General features: G+C 34.0%; 4 protein-coding genes across 10 annotated transcripts in view; 3 read left to right on the top strand and 1 right to left on the bottom strand.

The window, feature by feature from the left end:
* The window catches only part of LOC105259403, a 116956-nt gene extending 108854 nt beyond the window's left edge, over nucleotides 1–8102 (top strand). For both annotated transcript variants that reach the window (XM_011271310.3, XM_011271318.2), the window contains 18 exons: nucleotides 1042–3072; nucleotides 3299–3500; nucleotides 3970–4058; nucleotides 4129–4236; nucleotides 4341–4422; nucleotides 4510–4617; nucleotides 4710–4868; nucleotides 4955–5046; nucleotides 5146–5256; nucleotides 5416–5641; nucleotides 5727–5854; nucleotides 5968–6015; nucleotides 6089–6153; nucleotides 6229–6500; nucleotides 6646–6882; nucleotides 6968–7109; nucleotides 7197–7411; nucleotides 7487–8102. In XM_011271310.3, the coding sequence (XP_011269612.1) occupies nucleotides 1042–3072; nucleotides 3299–3500; nucleotides 3970–4058; nucleotides 4129–4236; nucleotides 4341–4422; nucleotides 4510–4617; nucleotides 4710–4868; nucleotides 4955–5046; nucleotides 5146–5256; nucleotides 5416–5641; nucleotides 5727–5854; nucleotides 5968–6015; nucleotides 6089–6153; nucleotides 6229–6500; nucleotides 6646–6882; nucleotides 6968–7109; nucleotides 7197–7411; nucleotides 7487–7770 (4599 nt within the window). In that variant the 3' untranslated portion in view covers nucleotides 7771–8102. The remainder of the gene's footprint in view (nucleotides 1–1041; nucleotides 3073–3298; nucleotides 3501–3969; nucleotides 4059–4128; nucleotides 4237–4340; nucleotides 4423–4509; nucleotides 4618–4709; nucleotides 4869–4954; nucleotides 5047–5145; nucleotides 5257–5415; nucleotides 5642–5726; nucleotides 5855–5967; nucleotides 6016–6088; nucleotides 6154–6228; nucleotides 6501–6645; nucleotides 6883–6967; nucleotides 7110–7196; nucleotides 7412–7486) is intronic.
* Nucleotides 8094–11817, bottom strand: LOC105259374 (polynucleotide 5'-hydroxyl-kinase NOL9). 3 transcript variants are annotated; one of them, XM_011271272.3, is made up of 7 exons: nucleotides 11480–11811; nucleotides 11136–11266; nucleotides 9212–10860; nucleotides 8932–9143; nucleotides 8800–8850; nucleotides 8520–8719; nucleotides 8094–8449 (listed from the first exon to the last, which is right to left on the bottom strand). In XM_011271272.3, exons 1-7 carry the CDS (start codon nucleotides 11536–11538, stop codon nucleotides 8205–8207), a joined length of 2547 nt encoding a protein of 848 aa, XP_011269574.1. In that variant the 5' UTR covers nucleotides 11539–11811; the 3' UTR covers nucleotides 8094–8204. The 3 variants fall into 3 exon arrangements, with proteins under 3 accessions (XP_011269574.1, XP_011269582.1, XP_011269591.1); XM_011271280.3 differs by having other exon boundaries at nucleotides 11559–11810; XM_011271289.3 differs by lacking the exon at nucleotides 8094–8449 and having other exon boundaries at nucleotides 8536–8719; nucleotides 8952–9143; nucleotides 11480–11817.
* A 486-nt stretch (nucleotides 11818–12303) lies between these two features.
* LOC105259356 (histone lysine demethylase PHF8) lies at nucleotides 12304–17757 on the top strand. 3 transcript variants are annotated; one of them, XM_020029939.2, is made up of 13 exons: nucleotides 12304–12535; nucleotides 12984–13069; nucleotides 13146–13424; nucleotides 13536–13677; nucleotides 13770–14219; nucleotides 14303–14504; nucleotides 14595–15358; nucleotides 15427–15477; nucleotides 15910–16103; nucleotides 16186–16388; nucleotides 16707–16754; nucleotides 17176–17362; nucleotides 17479–17757. In XM_020029939.2, exons 1-13 carry the CDS (start codon nucleotides 12438–12440, stop codon nucleotides 17556–17558), a joined length of 2784 nt encoding a protein of 927 aa, XP_019885498.1. In that variant the 5' UTR covers nucleotides 12304–12437; the 3' UTR covers nucleotides 17559–17757. The 3 variants fall into 3 exon arrangements, with proteins under 3 accessions (XP_019885498.1, XP_019885501.1, XP_019885502.1); XM_020029942.2 differs by having other exon boundaries at nucleotides 12305–12535; nucleotides 15919–16103; XM_020029943.2 differs by lacking the exon at nucleotides 16707–16754 and having other exon boundaries at nucleotides 12305–12535.
* Nucleotides 17758–21516: 3759 nt separating this feature from the next.
* LOC105259343 (trehalase) overlaps nucleotides 21517–23984 on the top strand; it is a 40435-nt gene continuing 37967 nt past the window's right edge. The window contains exon 1 of one of the 2 annotated variants that reach the window (XM_011271244.3): nucleotides 21517–21869. The gene's annotated coding sequence lies outside the window, so the exon portion shown is untranslated. The remainder of the gene's footprint in view (nucleotides 21870–23984) is intronic. The other variant, XM_011271232.3, reaches the window with a different exon arrangement.

Here is a 23984-nt window from a genome sequence, read left to right on the forward strand (position 1 = left end):
AATGCACTGTCGACGAATGAGACAAGCGTCGCGCCGGCTTTGCAGCGGACATTCATTTTCTAGCGCATCTACATTTCTTATGACTTTATACTTAATTCAGATCCTCATAGACTTCCGGCGTATTACGAGAGGGAGAGAGAAAGGAGGATGCATGCCGCAAGTATACGAAAGTGCGTGCAGCCCCACGAGGATATAAACCTAACGCGTGTGTATGCATGTACCGTATGCGCGATATTACGTCGCGATCAAGAGCATACTCGTCGCCGAGAGTACTAGTCTCTCTTTCGAGAGACTACTCTTCGACACATGGCGTGGTAATATATGAAAACCGTGTGTTTACCGCGGCGACAACACGCGGGGCGGGAGGGAGGGGAGGGAAAGGGCAAAGGAGGCAGGAGATGGGATTAATTTAGGTTTAATTTTAATCAAGCCGCCCGCGACTTTAATTTGTTTTTCTTTGAGGCAAGATTTTTACTTGAGGCGTGCATGCATGTGCGCGCATACATGTATATATACGTGCGTGTGTGTGTGTGTGTATACACATGATGCGAAACTTTCCACGCTGCGCGACGGCTCTGTCAATGTTGCGAGTTACATTCACCCGTGGGAAATCTGCTCACGGATGCGGCGCGATCCAATACATTTTCTTTATACACTTTACTCTCGTAATTACGAAATAAGCAAACACCCCGGATTATGGAGAGTCCGCGCGTCTCTCGCTTTCGGTGTTACCTCGCCGATGCAATTCTACGCGTCCTGCATATTCTCGCGACGATCGCTCAATCATTTTTAATTACGCCACGAACGACACGATGTTTTTAATTTCAAGATAACATTTATTTTCGATAAGTTATTTTAAGACGACGCGTACAACGATCGCGCACGAATATCGGACGAATGATGTACATATTTTGGAGATGATATGTATATAACAATTATATTTCAAAACGTCATTTCGCATTGATTAATATAAACTTGTGATATTTCTTGATATTACAACTTTACAATTTTTTAATGTTACGATTTTCATTCCAATTATAGAAATACCAAGAGTCGGATCGCGTTAAGAGGAAGTCATCGAGATCGGACAAGGTAGTGAGCGCTTGGTCCATAGTCTGCGCCATAGATCTGGGTCTGGTCCAGAAATCATCCCTGAAGGATGTCACTATCGCGAGTTACTTGGACTTGGATTTTCTGCGTACCACGAAGAAAGATGCGCAGAGATTCTCCGATTTCGAGGCGAATAATCGCGAGGACGTCGTATCCGATCGCACGTCCGCGAATATCTACGATGGCTCCTGGCCGTTCATTGACCCGGCGCGAATTACGCGAATCACTTCGAGAAAGTCCGTCCGAAAACGCGGCAGGAGGAGGAGATGGTCGACGAAACGGCAAAGGAAACTAAACGTAGATAAGACGCGTTGGGATATCAACGACGCGACTACGAATCTTTCGATCAAGCGAGCCGCATCGTCGTCGCCCGAAGACATCCGACGTGAAAATCTCGGGGTATCGAATGATGGCCCGACGGGATTATCGGAGAACAAGTTTTCGTTGACGCAACTTCACGCTCGGTGGTCCGATCGCGATGAAGACGAGAATCGCGAGCGTCTATCCGGAAGTTACGGATCGACCGACGAAGACGAAGGAGTTTGTCGAGCAACGTCGGAGACGAGCTCGAGCGAGATCGTTCAGATTGATTATTCCGGTGCTGGATATTCCAAATTCTACACGTCGAATTGCCAAAAGAAAGAATCGCAAAATCGAACGGAATTGTCGGAATATCCCGATTACTTTTCAAACGTCTTGCGTATAGACGACAACAATACCGAGGACGATGATTTTAATGCAACGCCAGATTGGGATAATTACAACACGCGAAGCAAATTTACAGAAATTAATACGCGTACATCCGTTAAGAACGGAAACACTTTAGATAACATTAGAAGGAGGTCGTCGAGAAAAAAGAGTCATCGTTTAAGAAGTAGCGAGAACCATTTGAAGAAACCTCTAAAGGAAAGAAGCAACAAATTGATGCGACGGAAAAAAGAATCTGGAAATTCTGTAACAAATAATGACAATTACAATTTGAGAATTTCCCGCGATTTGGAGGAAAACTCTCCGGAATGCAAATCAGACGCCAGAGACAGCTTCGCTGCTGACACGCGTGATACCGTAAAAATTGTGCGGGGACGTTGCGATTGTAATTTTACAAATGCCGCCTGTACATGTAAGAGGAATTTAAAGAGCACAGCTACCGCGATTATGCGAGATATTCAGGCGCATATTCGTAGCGCGGAAATTGATGTCGAAAATATTCTGGATTTTACGATTTCCGCTGATAGTCTGGGCGAAAAGCCAGGTGATAAGGATCTTAATCGGGATATTTCCATGGAATACGATTGGATCGGATTGGAGGACTACGAGGACCTTAACAATGATGAAATATCGCTCCACAAGTCGAAACAATCATTCGATCTGGTGAAGGCCGATCCAACGGAATCATTTATTGACATGAGTATGAAACGCAGGCGTCGTAATAGACGATTAAACAGATTTACGATCGACTGTAAATTTGTCGACAGAACGGAAACGGCTTATCGAAGTGCCTTCCATGAATGCGTCGATTTTGACTCTCCGGTAACGACATCCTCTCTGAAAATAAACATGGATGAGAGCTGGAGATCGGAAGACGACGACAGCGGCGTAGACATGATCCATTCATCTTGGCGCCGATCGGTATCCTTCATTAAAGATTGCGATAACGAATTTGATAGCGCGCTGTTACTGGCACGAAAAATTATTAATGACGATTCGGCGAAGGATGAAAAATATTACGATGACGAGCACGAGACATTGGAAAACACGTGTTACAAATATCACGAAACAGCGGATGTTTATGCGATTAGTAGAGATACCTCTCTTCATGATTCATGCTCGGATGAGGAGGACGCAAACTTTGTAAACCAACACGATAAAACAAAGAATATAATCACATATAAAAAAAAGGGTAGGGATATTTGGAGATTGTCTTCAATGGATCGCAATTTCGTCAAAAATCGAAGCGATAAGGTGAACGATATTTAATTATTATATAATTATTGAGTATATGTCTTCAAAATTGCATTATATATATATTTCTATAACATAGTAAACATTTTTCTAAACGATATTTTGAAATTTGCTAAAAAAATATTCGATTAATTTTATGAGTCATTGTAGATTAACATGGCAAATACATATAAAAATAAATACGATTAGCGTGCGAGAGTCAAAATATATAGAAATAATGTGATAGGTTCAAGTTACGAGAAACAAGAAAGTCGATAGCAAGGTACGTTTAATGCGAAGAGATCGAGATGAAAAGGGTACCGATTTGGAATATGATAGTGATAAAAAGGAATACGTTCCGCGAAGAATAACGAGAGCTTTGGTAAAGACTACTAAGGAGAATCATGCGGGCAAGTTAGTATGGGGATACTGCTCAGGATGGTGGCCAGGTAAGTATATCGAGGATAATGATTACACAGTAATATTATGTATAATAAAACTTGCACATTTTTTGCGATTTATAGCTTGTTATGTGATACTGAAAATTAACAATGACATTGCCTCATTGGGGATATTGTTATACACATATAAAGCCCATTCTTTTTTCACAGACAATTTAATTCGCGACAAAATTCTATTTATAATTTTATGTGTCACGTGATAAAGAAATAAAAATATTTGAAAAAGTAAAGTACACATATATATGCATGTCAAGATGCACACATGAAATATGTGTATTACATAAAATTGTAAAAATTCTGTCTCGATTTTTGTCGCAAATTATAAAGCGAACTTAATACCACTTTTACCTAAGTAAGAGTATTGTTATTTTTTAGACAATAAATATTGTGTAAAATTTTGGATGTTTTTTCTCTTGAGGAAATATTAAAAAAAAAAAAACGAAATGTGATGTTTTAGCTCTGATTGTCGATGCCGAACATGCAGGAATGGCTCCTATTTCCGGCAAATTGTGGGTCTACTGGATCGGAGAATCGCAAATATCATTGGTAAATTAGAAGAATGATAGAAATCCTTATGAAAAAAACAAACAATAACACGTAACTAACATGATTATAGCTCAGGGAAAGCACGCAGATACAACCATTCTCGAGGAACCTGGAGCACCGATTGACGCAACCATCTCGTAAAAGTATTCGTTCGCGCGCCATTGACGCGACTATACAGGTTCTTTGCTATCTTCGAGAGAATAAAATTATATATAAAGAAAATAAGAATTAAATAAGGAATTACACTTCCAAAAATGCGATGTGCCGTTACAATTATTTTAGATGCTTCGCCAACGTTTCGGCTGTACTCTGACAAAGCCTTATTATTATTGGATACAACGGAATATAAATGGATTCGAGACGTGTAAGTTAAATAAAAAATATCTTTTATAATACTACCTCTCACACATATACATGCAAATAATGAAAGATAATTTATTTTGTGTAACAGTGGATGATCTAATATTTTATCCATACCCGAAAAATATACAAGAAAGACTGGATACCTTGAGAGAAAAAAATATCAAAGCTACTGAGAGATTCATATCAAACCAAAGAAGTATTTTCTTCCATTTTTGTGATAATTTAAGCGCATATAAAATATTGATACATAATATTTGAAAAACTAATTTGACATTTGTGACTTTATAGGTTCACCAGAGACATCACCGACAAAGAAACAGGCTGTTGAAAAATGCAAAGATACAAATACAAGTTGGAAGCAAATCGAAGATGAGCGTTTACCTTTACAAAACCAAAATCCTGGTGTAATAGCTTGGGCGAAAATCGCTGGACATTGTTGGTGGCCCGGTATAGTTTGAGCGCATTTATCCTTCTTTCCAAACATTTGCCTGGTCGTCTTTTATAAATACAAAGAGCTCTTCTTGCTTTTGCAGCAATGATTATCGATTATCGCGACTGCTGCTTGAAGGAACCGAGTTTTGGTTGTCAATGGATTATGTGGTACGGCGATTACAAAGTTTCAGAGGTGATAAGACTTGACATTAACTCGAATAAAAAAAAATTATACATCGATGAGATTTTTTTTTTCTGTAATATCGATTAATTAATATTTTATATTTAATAGGTACGTCATTTGGAATTTTTGAAATTTTACAAGGGACTGGAGAAGATGCGCGACTACATTCAAAATACAGTTAAGCAGTGTTATCTCGACGGCGTGCTTCAAGCTTCGAAGGTAAAAAAATTGATTCAAAGATTGTTTGATTATCTAAGATGATATGATAATATAAATAATATTTTAAATAATTTATTTAAACGCGCGCGCGCGCGATATGTATCTGAACTTTCTTTCAAAAATGTCCTTTTTCTACGATAATTGAATCTGACTTTTTAGGATTATTGTTCGCGTTTAGGATGCTCCACGGATAACTGGACTTTAGATAATGTGTTTGAATATTTTTCGAATATGAATAATATTCACGTACCATATAACCAATTGCAAGTTTCAGACTCTAACAAGATATATGATAAATATTCCGACGAGATAGTAAAAAAGATCAACGAATTTAAATCCAAGCCGAATGTAGATGCTGAGCGAAAGAATGACATAAAAACGAGTGGTAAGTTGGATTACGCAATGCATATATAGCTGTGTATATTATAGCTTTCTGCTACTAAATTTTTTTACTTATATTTTAATTGCAGATGCTCTGCATCGCGTAATATCAGGAGAATGCACAGTGGAAAAATTATGTTTGAAATGTTTAAGGTTTTCTAAAGATAAAATGGAGGAACATCCGTTCTTTATAGGATCTTTATGTAAAGAATGTTCGGTATGAGATCAAAGAGATACTTTCATACATTTTTCACAATAATCATACAAAAATAATGTTTATTTCAGTCAAATGTATTTTTCATCGCAATAACAAGAATTGTTTTATTTCAGTATGCATTCAAACCGTGTATGTTTGTGCATGGAAACGATGGAAAATGCGTAAGTATTCGGTAATATTTAATCGCGGCGATATTTAAAGATTGAAATATTAATTATGCCTTCGACATTTCAGTTTTATTGCACAGTTTGCGCCGCCACCGGAACTGTTCTTATTTGTGACACAGACGATTGTCCACGGTTAGTTTGCTCGTATTTGAAATAATTTAACTCTCATCGTGAAATATATTTATTTAATACGTTAATTGATTTCAGTGTCTATTGTACTGCCTGCTTGAAATTTCTGATATGTCCAAAAGCGTACGACGATATGCTATCGGAAGATCCGTGGAAATGTTTTCTCTGCAGAGATGAATCTAAACAACCTGCGAATATGTTATTGCATCCGCGATTGGATTGGAAAGAAAAAGTTTCTACAATGTTCCGCACAGCCTCTAATCCTGCCTCCAAAGACATAAATTTTGAAAATTATAAGAATCAAAAGAAACCCATACGTGTATTGTCACTTTTCGATGGTTTGAGTACTGGTAAGACAAAAATTTGATTTACTTTTGTAACATTAATCTTTATTATTATAATTAATTTTGTAAATTAATTATAATAACGCTTTTATGTTTTTGAAAAATATAATTCATTATATAAAAATATAATTTATTATGTCACATTTAACAGGATTTTTGGTGCTTTTAAATTTGGGAATTGTCGTGGATGTTTATTACGCGAGTGAAATTGATAAGAATGCCTTAACGATTAGCTCTGCTCATTTTGGCGATCGAATCACTTACTTGGGAGATGTGAGAGATATAACGAAGGAAAAGATTCAAGAAATTGCACCAATCGATTTGTTAATCGGCGGATCACCGTGCAATGATTTGAGTCTGGTCAATCCGGCGCGATTAGGTCTCCACGGTATGATATATTTATCAATATATAATATTCTTTAAAAACATTTCCAGCAGGCGATAATGATTCTAATTTACTTTTACAATTATAGATCCCAAAGGAACGGGAATTCTCTTTTTCGAGTACTGCCGAATTAAAAAACTAATGAAGAAAGCCAATAAAGATCGCCACTTGTTCTGGTTGTACGAAAATGTTGCTTCAATGCCGAGCGAGTACAGATTAGAAATTAACAAGTGAGTTTTATGAATCACTTCTTCAACAACGCGGCGGTGGATAACACATTACAATCACGCGAAATCAACTTGTTGCGTTAATTACAGGCATTTGGGACGGGAACCCGACGTCATAGACGCAGCGGATTTCTCGCCTCAGCATAGATTGCGACTTTACTGGCACAATTTCCCCTTTAATCCGTATATGCCGTTGTTTCAAAATCAACAGGACGTTCAAGATAAGCTTACACCAAATTTAAATCGTAAAGCTCTTTGTAAGAAACTGCGCACGGTTACATGCAGGACAGGTTCTCTGTTACAAGGTACGTGTCACACGAGTTCGTTCTGAAAAATTTTTTTATCGGGAAAATTTCGCCAAGGTTTCTTTTCTATTCTAGGAAAAGCGGAAGTAAAACCAATCATGATGAAGGGTGAAAGTGATAGATTGTGGATCACCGAACTCGAAGAGATCTTTGGTTTTCCGCGACATTTTACGGACGTGAAGAATTTGTCGGCCACAAATCGGCAGAAATTGCTCGGCAAGTCTTGGAGCGTACAAACACTTACTGCCATATTGCGACCTTTATGTTTCTACTTTAAATGCAAAGAAGACGAGACGAGCAACAATATTTCTGCTTTACATAAAGACATCTCACTTCTGTATCGCGGTAAACAATTTTAGCAAAATTTTGATTTCTAGCAAAATTTTGATCATGAGCAATTGATTATTATATTAGAAGCGCATCATCTCTGTTTTATGTTATAGCTTTGGTATAGTTTATCTATAGATAGATATTTGTATGATGTGTGGGGACAACAATTTTACATATCTAAAAAATTTATTTCTTAAATATATACACATCTTCTTTTTTCAATATTTGTCAATGATCAGGCATAATAAACATGTGTATATATAAATATACGCATATTAAATTCTATACATTGCTCGATTTGATCTTTTTTATGTCACAAGAATTGTAACAACAATATATATATAAAATATATCTACAACTATGTTATATTTGTAAAATGCTCCCTCTCCATGTTCATCTCCAATGGAAAATCAATGAACATTTAGAAGGCGCAAGTTGTAGGATATATACTTGTACAATTTTATTATGAAGATTTATTAGGATTCTGTTTTTTTCGATATCTCATTCGAAAGTATCCTTTGCGCGGTTCGCGACTCGTCGGTAATGTTACATTTCTACTTACGTAAGGTGCGCCTGGATACAATTGTAACAACATCGGAGGAACGGGAATGCAGCCAGCTAAACAATTAACATGCTGCATGATCGATATCGGCAATGGCGTGTTTATATATACTTGCTGTTGTTCCATATCAACACCCCGAACTATTCCTATATAATTATACGCTATTTATGCAAAATATCTGTTGAGAAAAATTTGTGCAGTAATATCAGTACTTACCGAAACCGTAACATGTGCATAAAGGCGATCTTTGCGTCAGTACCCGAAGAGTGGAGATATCTGTTGAGTTTTGAGAAGATTCCTCCGTTAAATCTATACCACACAGAGCTACAATATTACCATTTATGACGCTCAAAGCACGCGATGCCGGTACACCAAACAATCGCTGAGGAATAATGCAGAGGGAAGAGAAAGGCGCCCTGTAAACACATACCAAAACAGTTTTATATTTCTATTTAACACTCGTGCTATTGTAATATAATGAAATATAAATACTAACGTGTACGGCATTACTTGATTGATGCTATGCGATAGTCTTGTGTTGTAATGACTGAAATAACAAACGTTAAAATTAAAAATTGACATGTAATTATTAAGAACAAAATATTATGAGGAACAATATAGAATTTACAGAGAATCATTGTCGCGTACGATATCGCTGAGATAAGACATTATGACGAGCTCGCGTTGCTGATACGGTTCCATATTCCACTGGTTTGGTCCTTGATCCATTGTCGTTTGCGTTACGGTGCCTTCGACTTGAGATTGAATTACACACAAGTCGTGCTCGCATGGTCTGTTCCAATCGATAAATTTCTCGTCGCAAAACGCCCACGAGCATTCCTATGTAGAAGTTTTTTAAGAATTCAAAGAACAAAGGTATATCTATTATATCTGAAGAAATTTTATACCTGTTTATTTACGACTTCCACACTGAAGATATTATTATAATTATTCTTCTTTTTGGACGACATAATTTGCATGATTATCGACGGTCTGATGAGTTTTATCGCAAAAATTGCAATATCCCAACCTAAATTTTGCGTAAAACCCATCGTATTTACTACAATAGGTAAACGGGATAGTTCGGGATTCTCCTTTAATCTCTCAATCAGCATCTTAACACCTTCCAGGTAGCGTGTGACGCATTGAGCGACATTTACGTTGTCGATGAATAGTTGGTAAACCGGTATCTTCAAGTGCGTGAAATTTGGTCCCATTAGCGGCTCCTCGATTAAGCTGTACGAGATACAGCCGGGCGGCGTGCATTCTGCTTGACCGGGATCTATATCCACCAGGATCACCCTTGCACATGTATGCAATAGACTATTGATCAAATATCGCGCGCTGGTGGACTTGCCGACGTTTTTACCGCCAGCAATCAACGTGCAAGACCATTGGTTCGCACGCCAAAGATTCAACATTTTCTGCGCAATATCAGTAGTGATATACGGATCGACGATCAATCGTTTGTAATTGGAATTATTGTATTGCTCGAAATGTAGATCGGCTTGCAATATTATCTCGGCTCGTTTGGGATCTGTCCAAGGATAGTAGGAGAAATTATTTACATCTGGAAATAATTTGAAGTATGGAAAATAAGTTTTCAGAAAAATCGTCAAATTATCTTCGAAATTCTGCAACACGAGAACGGCGTCTCCTGGTCGAACATTATCGATGTCGACTTGCAATTTGCTTTCCGAATCTCGAGTGATGCCTTCTGTGGCGAGTGCTGTCCAGATATCATCGATATTACTATCTTTGGAATATCTTTCTCTCTTGCTCGTTTCTATAGTAATATTACTGTATCCTCGCGGAGAATACACTTTTGTAGTATTGGTCGACTTATTTAATATGTACCCGTAAATTTGCACAGCGCCATATAATACTTTTACCAACAGTTTACCAGTGAAGCATAATCTATTCTTGCTTTTCATTATAATAATGACTATGTTTCTTATGCAATAAAATTCTGGTGCTTTTTTGTTCCGCGATGGCTGATGTGTGCGATTTTTACTTTTAAGAGGGCTTTGCGGCAACTTTTCTATATTACAATTTACAGATATTCTATTTTTATCGAGTTTTTTACATGTAGGATTTTTCTTAGAACTGTTTATATTATTGATGCTAATATTTTCTAGTTTATCCTCAATTTTATTTTGGGTTTCATTATTTTCACCTGTATTTGATGACATAGATGTTTGTGCTTGTATGTGAGTGTTATGCTTAAAGTTTATAGATTTAGCAACTAGAATGCACGCTTCTTCACTGGATGATGCATCTACTTTAAACATGTCATTGTAAAATCTTTCCTCATCTACTTTTGTCTCTTGCTCTTGTTTAAATATCTGTGGTAAATTTAGTGGCATAACATCATTCGAATGCATCTCAATCACAAGTGGTGATTCTATATTTCTTTTTTCTTTCGGAGCAATTTGAGTCCAATCATCTATATCTTCTTCCATCTCTTCTTCGGAATTATCCAGCTTCCAATCATTATCTATCTTCTCATCTATCTGTTCCTGAGAACTATTCCATCTTATAGAATCAACTGTAGAATCTGGAATTCAAATAGTTCTAATTATATGTAATTATAATTATATGAACTTAGAAAAAATATTAAATAAATAATAATAACAGATAATTTTCTATTTAACTGAGATACAAACAAAATATCAACAAATGTATACATACAAAAATTAATATAATGTAAAAAAAAAAAGATTAAATTGGAAATCATACAATTCGTTGATAGTTATTTCGTTATCTAAATTTTTCTTGTATTTAAAAGTAAATTGTGTAATACTTCTTTTATAAAAAGACAAATTAACTCACCTGAATGAATATTTTGCGCATTATCAATATCCATATTATCGATCAAATTTATAGCAGTATTTTCAGAAGCAAACATAAATTCACTTTTGCTGACAGAATATTTCTTTTTTATCTTTCGTGTTGTCAGTTGTCTTTAAAATTAAAAGAAAATTAATGAAGTAATATTCAACAACATTTGAAATAATGTTATACTATTTTAATTAATATATTATACTATATAATATATACACTTAATATTATACACTACTATATTATATATACACTTAATAGTATATTATACAATCATGTGATTCCAGTAAAGGAATAATCTTTTTATTCGTACGACCTTGAATCATTTTACTCACTTTTTAATTTTTTTCAATTTAGCTCTCTTTTCCTTTATCCGTTTATTATGTTTATTCATTAATAAAGAAGGTTATTTACCTATTTATGCTTATAAATTTTAACACACTCCACGTGTAGGCAAAAATCTAATCTAACGCTCCATGAGATTTTCGATGTTATTGTTACTTTTTTTGGAGAAATGTGCGTAGAATTTCAGGATTGTGTTCAAAAATCCTTCATTGGAGTAGTATTTGATTGACCAATTAGAATAAAAGGAGCAAAATTTCTCCATTTTGATTAGTCAATGAAATAATGGGCGTGTGATTAGTCAATGAAATAATGTTCCAAAATTCACTGCCAGCGTTGAAAATCTATAGTTCACGTTACATATATTATATATTTTCAGCGCTTGCAGTGAATTTTGGAACATAGCCAATATTCGACAAATAGATTGTTGAACGCAATGCGTAAAGTGGAGTTTAGGATCTAGTAATAAATAGTAAATTTCTAGTAATTTACTAGTTATCAAAATAAATAACATTGGGTACTTTCCGATTCACGCATGATGCGCGTGAAGTGATAGAAAATATATAGTTCATGTCACGCATATTATACATTTTCTGTCACTTCATACGCATCATGCGTCAATCGGAAAAGTATTATTAACGTTAAATTTAACGCTAACATTGATCAAATAGATCTGTAATTACACGATGTAATTATATCGATTGTTCAATTAATTAATTAATTTTATCTTGCTTTCGCGTTGGAGCTTTTTTCTGATTGGCCGTTCGCAGTATTGAAAAGTGTATTTGCAGATTCCAATGTGATGGCGTTACTGGACGAGGAATTTAACGAAAGACCGCTCTTCTCTTTGTTATGTCACGTCTACCACCCTCAATTGTTGACGACAGTGACGAAATCGCGGATGTGTGTCTTGTGGGGGAGTTGTATTGAATATTGGCTAACCACTAAAAAATGGAGTTGTCAATTACATACTGTTTTTGCGGTCGTTCGTACGATCCTCAGCAATTTATGATACAATGTGACGTTTGCAAGGAGTGGTACCACGGCGGGTAAGCGTCCGCGAGCTTAAAATACGCCTATAAAACTCGGCGTCTACGACGCGACGATGTTCGACAATCACGATACTATTTTCCTATCACGATCCCGAGAATTTTTCGCGCCAAATTATGCCCGCGAGAACGCACGTGTTCAATCATGAACATGAAACGCGGCACGGATTCGCTGGCGTTCGCGTTGCAAACAATGTTTTGTTGATAGTAACATAACCTGTATTAAGCGTCATTGGCCTTCCATGTCCCAGTGTTTTTTTCACATTATTAACAAATGCGTGATATAATGAGAATACTGGGAATAACTATTACGTTTGATTGAAATGCTTGTTATATATGATGATTTTTTTAGTTTCTATATGTATAATATATTTTTGTATATAATTGTGAATTTTTTAAACATTCAAGTACAAATAATGCATTATACATTATTGTTTTATTCTTTTAGATGTGTAGCTCTGAAGGAATACATGACTACAGATCTCGATAAATATCACTGTCCACGATGCGAAGCTATGTGCGGCCCTTCTCTTAGTAAGGCTATTGTGTTAAACATTTTATGCATATTCCAAATTAAATTTATATTCTTATCAATACTTATCTCGTACAGTGAAGACTAGGATGAACTGGCATAGACATGATTATACTGAACGCGATGCGGATACGAAACCTGTTCAAACTGGAACTCCAGTATTTATACGTGAACTAAAGTCTAGACACTTTCCCAAAGCCGATGACATTGTGAAGCATATAAAAGGACAACAGTTAACGCTTCAGTATTTACAGACAAATGGCTTTGAAACTCCTATTATTATTGATGGAAAAGACGGGCTTGATATGACCGTACCTCCTCAGAGTTTTAGTGTTTATGATGTTGAGACTTACGTAGGTAAGATAGCAGGCATCAAAGTTAAGTTTTTAAATTAAATATAATAGATATTTTTGTTTATTACTATATGATATTTTATTGCAATATGTATAATTGACTGTTTTTATTGAGGTGGTGATCGGGATATGGATGTGATAGATGTTACTAGACAAAGCAACATACGTATGAAATTAAGAGACTTCGTAGAATATTACAACTCTCCCTCTCGAACAAGAGTATTAAATCTCATAAGTCTTGAATTTACTAATACTGGGTATATCAATATTCATTGCCTTGCCATATATATGGCTTTATAAATGTTTTCTACAACATATGTGTATAAATTGACAAATCAAACAATTGCAGTCTTTCACCAATGGTTGAAGCGCCGTACATCGCGCGCAAACTCGACTGGGTTAATTCGGTTTGGCCGCGCGATTGGCCCGAGGACAATGATATAAAGCGACCCGAAGTACAAAAGTATTGTTTAATGGGGGTCAAAGACAGTTTTACAGACTTTCATATTGACTTTGGCGGCACATCTGTGTGGTATCATGTGTTGCGCGGTGAAAAAGTTTTCTATCTCATCAAACCGACACCGGCGAATTTGCAATTATATCAGCATTGGATGTGCAGCTCAACACAGAATGAAACTTTCTTTGGGGATCAGGCTGATGCATGTTACAAGTGCGTCATTAAACAGGGCCAAACAATGATGATTCCCACGGGTTGGATACATGCGGTACTTACACCGGTAGATTCTTTGGTTTTTGGTGGAAATTTTGTTCACAGCCTTAATATTCCAATGCAAATACAGTAAGTATAAGAAATTTATCTAGAGATATCATTTATCTAAATTAAAAATTTATTATTTATTTAATGGTGAAATTATTTTGTAGAATATATGAATTAGAAAGGAAGATAAAGACTCCAGCAAAATTTCAGTATCCTGGTTTTGAAACAGTTAATTGGTTCGCTGCCAAGAAATTGCTCAAAGAATTAAAAGAATTGAATAACGAGGGAAAGAAATGTCCATCATATTTTTTACAAGGTGTGAAGGCATTGCTTGGAATTCTCAAGCAGTGGAACACAGATAAAGATGTAAGTTAAAACATTTTATAAATTTTTATTGAGAAAAGAATGTAAATCGAAATTGAAAAAATGAAATAACCAATGTATATATAATTTCAGTATAGTATGATTAGTCGCGGTCAGATACCAGAAACGATAAATAGCCAGAAATTATTGAAAGACCTTAGCAAAGAGATACGACACGCAGAACGGTACTTAATATCTCTAAATCCTCCGAAACCAGAACGCGAAAGTAAACGAAAGAAAAAGAAACCATTGAATAAGGATTTCGTAGATTTTGATTACGCTGATAAGATGGCCGATAACGCTTTCAAAGCAACATTGAAGGAAACGAATAAAGTAGAACTTGCTTCGATCGAGCAGCCATTGCCAAGACCACCGTTAAAACTTACATTACCGAAACCCATAATGTTTGCCGATGTTAAAGCAACCGGGACGAACAAACCCGCCAATAGCAATAAACGACAATTGTCTAAACCAGGGAAACAGAGCCCTACCGTAATTAGATTTAAGCTCGGTAACAACGAGGTTGTTAGAAGCACGAACGACAATATAAACATTTACAATAGTAATATCACGACCGATCATACAGCTCTCCGGACAGCGAAAGAACCGCTCCTGTGGAATCAGACGTCGTCCGTGTACGATTTTCACGACGGCAGCAATGAGAGCGATTACGGACTCGTGATAGACGAGTCACAAAAGCGCAAACGAGCGCCGAGATCGAATGCGCAGAAACGATTCAAGCGCGATTATGACGGCGATGTTGACGTGCTAAACGATGCGCCAAAGAACGGTATAGAGGAATTGTTGAAAGCATCGGCGTATACCCTCGGAAATGGTGCTCAAAGGCTAGATGTTACGTATGTATAAATTTAGCATATACAAATTCTTATTGAATCGCAATGACTATAACGAAAAATAATTTCAGACCGTCGACTATAATACAGCAATACAATCAATCTATGCCCCCTCCCACTGGGTAAGTTAATTTAATATAAAACTATTTTTTCATATTATACTTTGTAGTTTATCACATATTTTACAACTTTTTCGGTTAAAAGTGAGGCAAAATACATAATAAAAAGTAGCAAATATTAGTATAAATATTCTTGTAATTTTGTATGTATTACTATATATTATTAGAATGTGTGTGTGTTATATATCTGTGTTACTATTATAAGACTATTACTTTTTTTTTCAAATTTCTCCGTAGGTTTATTTTTATTAGAAGTAATTTGTAATACGGTAGTGTTATTACATAATGTAGATATGTATGGTTTTTCTTTTTAGAGCATGTGTAGTCTTTGTTTATAATTGAATGTTTATTAGGAGATTATTACAGTTTTGAATCGTACAGAGGAATGAATTTGATTTTTTGGTGTCTTTGTATTTATAAATTGAAAACGATCAGTTCCGACAGGGCGTCACCGTCCACGCGGGAGGCTATTGCCGGGATGTTATCGTTTAGTCAGCAAAGTTATTCGACAACGAGTAATTCTGCAAAATCTTCAAAATCTACCAAGAGCCAACAAAACGATGATGATGATGACGATGATGATCAATCGATAGAAAATATCGACAAGGTTCACCAAGATGATGATTTTAGTACGTATATAACAAAAGAACAAAATATTTATATATATTAATATTTTTTTTAATAATGATATTAAATTCATATTATTCGCAGTTTATCCAGCTTTAGACGCTTCTGACGACGAAGATTATATCTTCAAACCTAAGGCAAAAAGTCAAATCGATGAAGCGTGGAATCCAAAAGCCAGAGTTGGTCCTCTTTTACCAAAGACGAATCGACCGGCACGGGAAGGAGTAAAAAAAACATCTGTCGAAAAGGGTCTAGAAGCAGCCGCGGCGAAACGAGCAAAACAATCGGTAAATTAATTGTTATTTCGTTCAATATTATTTTATTTTATTCTGCACATAATCATTATATGTATTTGTGCATCTTATACATGACAAGTACATAAACCAATATCTCATATCATTAAAAAATGTACTTAAATGTACTTCAATTAATTTAGCATATTAGTCCAATTGATGAACATATATATATATATATTTAATATGTGTGCGCACGTGTATGATATAAAATTTTTTTTATATCATTGTCTATCATTTAATAAATGTCTTATCATTTATAACTGTCCTTAAACATCATAATTCCATATTTCTTGCATACATTTTATATAGGATGAATACCTGGATAACGACATGGACAAGGTTACCAAGAAGAAATTGGTAGGCATAATTCGACTTCTGCAGTTTAATCTAAAATTCTATAATGCTATGCTTTTTTATAGTTTTTGGATTTCATATATTTTATAGTTTTACAATTATGTTTTTTGTAATTAATTTTTAATTTCTGTCAATGTATTTTTTTATTTTTTTTATTTCAAATTTTGTAGTTATTTTCGTGTTAGTTCCCATTTTTCTTTTTATTGCACGTATGTAGTAATTATCAGATGTAAATTGTCAGTATTAATTTACACAAATCAAGTCACAGAGTATATTTAAATATTTTTTTGATAACTATTTTTTTATTGATAACTTTGTATGTCTTCCTTCTTATGTTCCTTTATGTTAATTATTTTCATGTGTATACTATTATTACATATCAAAGAAGACTAATGATATAAATTACATTTTATGCATGTAAAAGGGTACCAACAAACGGACATATAACAAAAAAAAACAAAAGGATCCTGCAGTCGCTGCAGTGGGGACTACATCATCCGCTGCAGCATCTGAAAATGTTATAAAATCGCCCATTGGATTCGGATCAATATTGACTAGCCCCAACAGACTTAGAGATGTTAAAGCCAAACTTGCAGCACCAGTTCCCATTGGTAAAGTGTCGATTTTTATATTTACAGTTTTTTTTTTTAATTAATTTAAAAACTTGTTACAAATTATATAATCGATTGATAATTGTGAAGCAAATTGGATATCTATAAATTTTCAGAACGAAAGCCGAAAAAAGGAATGAAAACAGCGAAACAGCGTCTAGGAAAGATACTGAAACTTCATAAAATGATGCACTAAATAATAATAACATAGATAATATGAAAAAGAAGAAAAAAATCATGTCAGATTTCATTCGTGTATAGAATCGTGTAATAGTTGTATATTATTATGTAAATATAACACATTTTCCATTAAGGTGACATGCTCACCTGACAGAAACAAATTAGTTGTAAAAATCAGCATCGCGCGGTTTTTCTAAGAAATACTTATATTTATTACTATGTCATTTAATTTTAGATAAATACATATATATGAGTATATATATATATATATATATATATATATATATACATATATATATACATATATATATATATATATATATATATATATATATATACACAACATATATAAAATAACTTTTGATATCTCGATATGTCAGTAACACGATATTTATATCGTAATACTGATTATATATACGAATGCTTTATGTGATGACTCAATGTACACAGTTCAGTTGACAACGATTTGACGGAAAAACTATATCAATCCATAGATTTTATAGCGCATATACTTTATTATTTCAATAAGATTGTAATTTAAGTTATGATTAGTAGTAGAAAAACAAAATTAACGTTTAATAGGAAGAAAGTAGATAGTGTTTTAATTTTTTTTTCTTTATTATCAATTAAACATTCTACCGTCCATTGTCAAGAATACAGAGAATTTCTCACCACGCGCTGCATAGTATATTTTTGCATTTCTTAGAGTATGCAGTTAGCATGGAAAACTTCTCTGTTACATATTATTTTATTGTCCGAAGGTGTTTTAGCATAGTGCAAATATAATTTCTGATTTTAACACAATAGTATGATAATTTTTTCATACAACAATGCATTTGTTATAACAGCCTATGGCTTGATTCTCCAAATTATAATATTAATTGAAAGTTAGTTTCCTGCATTTAAGATGTAGCAAAATTGTTATATACTATTTTTAAAATAGTAATGCATCTATGGATGACTTGCTAATTGGTAAAACGATCATTTGATTATTATTTCACATAATAATTAAAGTTTGGAATTATTACTTCAGTAATAAAAGCAAAAATCTGTTTATATAAAAGACCTAATCCAATATAAGAAAATAACACTACTTTTCATAAAAATTTTCGTATAGAAATATATCAAGCAAAATTATACAACTAGATCGAATATACTTCTTTGCCTTCTCATGCAAGATAGTTATAAATGATAACTTGAAGTTCAAATGTCGAGAGTTATTATTTGTCATAGAAAATTGTTTGTTTTTTGTAAATTGTAGCATAGCTATAATTACAGCATAATTTGCTTGATGTTTATGTGCAGCACTTGCTCTAAATAGTTTTGCCCTTGTTTCATACATCACATTGAGGCTGTAGGATATTAATTTAATTTTTTATATAAGTATTGTAAAAATGAAAAAAAGGATGATGCCGGCGAAATGTTTTATATATAACTTACAAGTATGATAAAAAATGTACTTTGATCATTATTATGATGCACTAAGCAAAGTAGTATAAGGAATCTTATGGATTGTATCGCACAGGAAATTGAGTTACCTAATACATTGTACCTGTTTCCTATGATACAAAGTACGAGATACATAAGGCGCAGAATACCATAGTTCTAAAAGAAAATTATTCATAATTGCTACTTAATAAAATAGATTCTCGTTGATGTTTGAGAATACCAACAATTTACTAAAAAAAATGGAAAAAATGTCGAAAGATGGTGTTTTCTACTTAATAACTGATGCGTGTATATTAAAAATAGTAGTCTTGAAGTTAAATTGTTGAAGATTTATATAATATCAAGAGGTAAAAATTCTTTTCAGATTCTAATATTAATGATTAGAATTTTTACCATTTAATTTGTACTAATATAGAGATTGTGACAAATATAAATTTATCTTATTAGAACACTGTATACACATACACAATTTATAAGTCGCTGAAATATAGCAAATAATTGCAAAAAACTTGATAACTTGCAACATCACAACATATCTCACATCACATTATATTATATTGATTAATTTTTCATACAAGAATATCTGCACATTAATCATATATATTACAGTTAAAGGAACAAAATATTTGCACATTTTATTTCTCTTTTAATAAAATACAAAGAGTAATTATATGTACGATATATAAATAAAAATTACTTCTTTTTTTCTATTTTCAATAAAAATATTTCGTTACACGTTTAATAGATGCATATGTTATATAACACACATTATTAAGAATGTATATGGAGTAAAGTAGAGAATGTATATGGAGTATAGAGAAGAAAAAAATTGATTTTCTATTAATATATTACTCTTCTCTTTGTATAAAGGATTATTTTACAAAATAAAAGCAGAAATAAAAAGCAGAAATTATGTTCATCACAAAAAAGATAAAAATAGAGATATTTAAAGATTATTTTAATTTACATGTTTTGAATATATATATATATAAGCTGTTTAAATGACACATTTGCTTCAATTATTTCATCTTGCAAAAAATTTAAGCTACATGATGACTTTCATTATTTAATACATTTGATTGATAATATTTGAAAATATTTGTAAATATATATATCGTCGCATGTTTTGCAAGATTATACAAAGTGACATATACACATAGATACACACATATACACATATATTTTTTTACAGAGTGTTCATCTTGAATTTAAATCATCTATTTATTTAATATTTCTATAATTATATATATACATCTCTTCGTTAAATTTAATAACAATAATAATTTTATATAACACGTGATAGCATTGTATATTTCCATAACTTCATACATTGGATAATTAAAGACAAACGCCATAAGGTTTCTGCGACAAAATTGACGTGATTTATACTATTAAATGTAAATTTATAGATTTCTGCCACAAAAGATCGGTATATTTCACATGTGTTCATTAAATTATAGATGATAATTCGCAAATTTCAATGTTCGATGCCGAATACATTATTACGAGACTAAAAACTAAAATGTCAGGGATGAAAGTAAATGACAGTTATTTTCTCTCATTTATCGCTTGCATAGAAATGTAGTATACTTTCTATGTATATACAATAATATAAGTACTTTAATATTATCGCTCGATTTAATCGGGATACAAATAAATTTTTGTATAATTTTTTAATGGAAATCACGAAATTCGTTATTCGTCTAGTCTCTCGTTGATAAGAATGCATTGATACCTTCATGAGCATGATACATTTATGTTTATGAAAAATAAAACGAATGTATTTTTGTAGAAAATCTTATCAACTAGAGGACGAATTAATAATTTATTTTATATATATGCAATATTTTTTCCTTTTTATCAATACATACTTAAAATTTTATCTTTGTAATTCTTTAAAATATGTATGCAGGAAATGACATTTGCGCAAGAAATGTTACTTAAAAAACGATATTTATGAAAATATCTATATTGAATTAATTACGAATGTATATTATATCGTAAAATATTCGAACAATTTTTCATCGTATTCGTATTATTGCTGAATAAAGTGTTGGATTCATTGATTATGCTCTCAGCTTTTATCATCTTCGCGTTTCCTTATACATATTAACTTAAATATCGAAGCAAATACAAATAACTCAATTAATTAACTAATTCTCTATATTATTGAATTTAAAAATGAGAATTTCTACAATGAATATATATCAAACTTGTATATTTTAGAAAAAGTCACGGAATGTCTCGATATATAATTGACTTTCGACTTTTCTTTTTCTCTTTCGACAAGACTCTTTGGCCACTTTCCTTTCCCGCAAATATTTATATCCCCAGCGTCATCAAATTTAAATTTCTTCGGGGGATTTTGAGAAATCGCTGTTGACCGAGCTCGTCTCTCGCGTCGTCGAGATTCGAGGCCGGTTGTAACGCTGTTCCTTAGACACGCCGCGCTAGCAGGCCGCTCGCCCTCGACGCGACGCGGCAGGCCTTCGTATTTACGCGGCATCGCGCGCGCCGCGACGCTCAGTGTGCCGCCGTCCGCCGCGCAGTGCGGACCGTTCGCCGCCGTATCGCGCTCCGAGCGTGCAACGAGCACCGTGCGTGGCATCCGCCATCCATCCGGTCGCGTGCGCCGTGGTTCGCGTCCGTTTTTCCCTTGTGCTTTGTACTCGCTCGTTTGTGCGGAGATTATTCATCGTTGCTCCGTTTTTCGCGTCACGCGTGAACGTCGGCGGCGAATCGCGCGGTGCTGATTGTCAAACGTCACGTCGCGTCGCATCGATAGTGCTCGGCCAAGCGGTTTCGATCGTGTGATTCTTTCGTGACACGAAACGCATTTCAGGAGACGCCATAGCAGCGTGAGCTTGACGTTTTCAAGGTACGTATTGGCGAACACGCGAAACTTGTTTTTACATAAAGAGAGTGAGCGAGAAAGAGGGAGAAGGGCGGGTAAGGATCAACGCGTGCACGCGCGATCGATCAAAGCGCGCGAGCACACGTGCAAATTCAAACCCAGCATTACGTTTGCAAGTATCGGCCTGAATATTTAATTCCGAAGCTTGCGATTACTGCAGTAATGAGGGTTTGAGGAGGAAACGAGGGGAAGGGGCAGCGGAAGGCGCGATCGAAATGAACGTAGCTAGAAATCAAACGCAGATGAGTATAGGTTCTATAGATAGCTTCGGGCTCTAAAATGGCAAAGGAGAGAGGGCGCGCTCTCTATCGATGATTTAAGTGTATTTTAAAATTCGCGCTTTCTACCGATTAAAATAGCGCGTGACGTTTTCCAGACAAATTTCTCGGAAAATTTCGAATAAGACGGTGTTCTTCGTAGTTTTTTAGTTTTGCTCCAAAGTCGTAAATTTCTCCGCGTCTTAACTCCGCGCTTTTAATTATATAGGGCAAAATATGTATCGAAACTTTGCGAGGCGAACGAGGAAAGTAAGACGAGGAATAAAACTTGAAGCCTCGAGAAATTAATACTAGCCGGTAATGCGGAACGCGAGACGTTGCACCGGACAATCTCTACCTGGCAATCGATAGAGCACCGGCAACCGAGACACATATTTTCTACCGCATTATGATGTATATATTTTCGCAAATATCCGCAATGTTACGTTTTCGCGAGAGAATCGTCCAAGTTTCGCGTTTCCGAATTTTCACGAAACATACCAGTCGTCAGCGAGGACTTTGCAAAGTTTGCCCCCAGATTAACGATTGCGTCATTTCAAGGTCAAGGTAAATAAATCGATTTCAATAAACGCGAATGTTTAATTTAAATTTTCAAGAGTGAAAAGAAATGTCGCACATATATGTAATAAATTCTCGTATATATTATTTTTAATTTTAATGTGTAATATGTATGATAAGATATATTATTAATTATAATAAAAATACATTTTAAAATATGCTAATAAATAAATATACAAAAAATATTATTTATATATAATTCTTATATATAATTTATTTAATTATTTTTATTATATATTATATTATATATTATATTTACATACTATATATCATATTTAATTTTCAATTGACTAGATTTTTTATTGACAAATGTTTCAATTTTTAAATACGAAACATATATACATAGATGTATTTTATTTAACTTTACAATCCAAAAATATATGCCAATAGAAAACCTAGCAAGTTGAAAAATAATTACAAAATTTAAAGAATAAAATTTACGCATTCTTGTTCTCTCGGTAACAATTATATGTATATATAAAAAAAATTTCATAACAATATATATATATATATTATATTTATGATTTTTTGTCGTGTAAATTTATAAATCGCAAATGACAACGTTAACACTTATTTAAGACGAGCCTCGGTCTCGCAAGGTCAGCCGAAGGTAAGGTCAAACTTTTGTCGTAGTCGAATCGGTTGTGTCAGACGAATAAGTTTCACGATCAATGTAAAAATATTTGAAGGTTAAATGATCAAGTGCTTCTTTACAGTACATGTATTTCTTATGAATTAAAAAGTAATGACGCTCGTAGTTTCAACATTGCTCCAAAAATTGTTTTAAATCTTCAATTAAATAGAAATTTAATTATTTATTATTGTAAAAAAATGCGATTTATTACATCTTTCTCTTTACATTGAATTTTACATTTATGTATTCTTTTTAGCCTACGCATCGTGAATTATTCGTTCTCTATATAAGATTTTCATATCGTCTATGTAAGATTTTCATATCGATTTTCAATTCGATCGATAAAGACATGTTGCTCTTGTCGTGAAATTGAAGATAAGATATATCTCGTGTGGCGAGATATGTACTGATTCATCGCACGAATTATTTTTCGTTGCGAATTCGCAAATCGCTGCGTGGGGTAAATTCTAGATCAAAGGTCAAGAACATGTGCGTGTCATAATGCCGATTGATCGCGAATCGTATCAATTACTACATAACGCAATCGTATCGTAAAATTGAAGAGACAAAAATTGACACGCAAATTTCTTCGATGTGAAAAACATTGTC

Source organism: Camponotus floridanus, unplaced genomic scaffold (genome assembly GCF_003227725.1).
Source record: "Camponotus floridanus strain SB8 unplaced genomic scaffold, Cflo_v7.5 scaffold102, whole genome shotgun sequence".
Taxonomy (NCBI): domain Eukaryota; kingdom Metazoa; phylum Arthropoda; class Insecta; order Hymenoptera; family Formicidae; genus Camponotus; species Camponotus floridanus.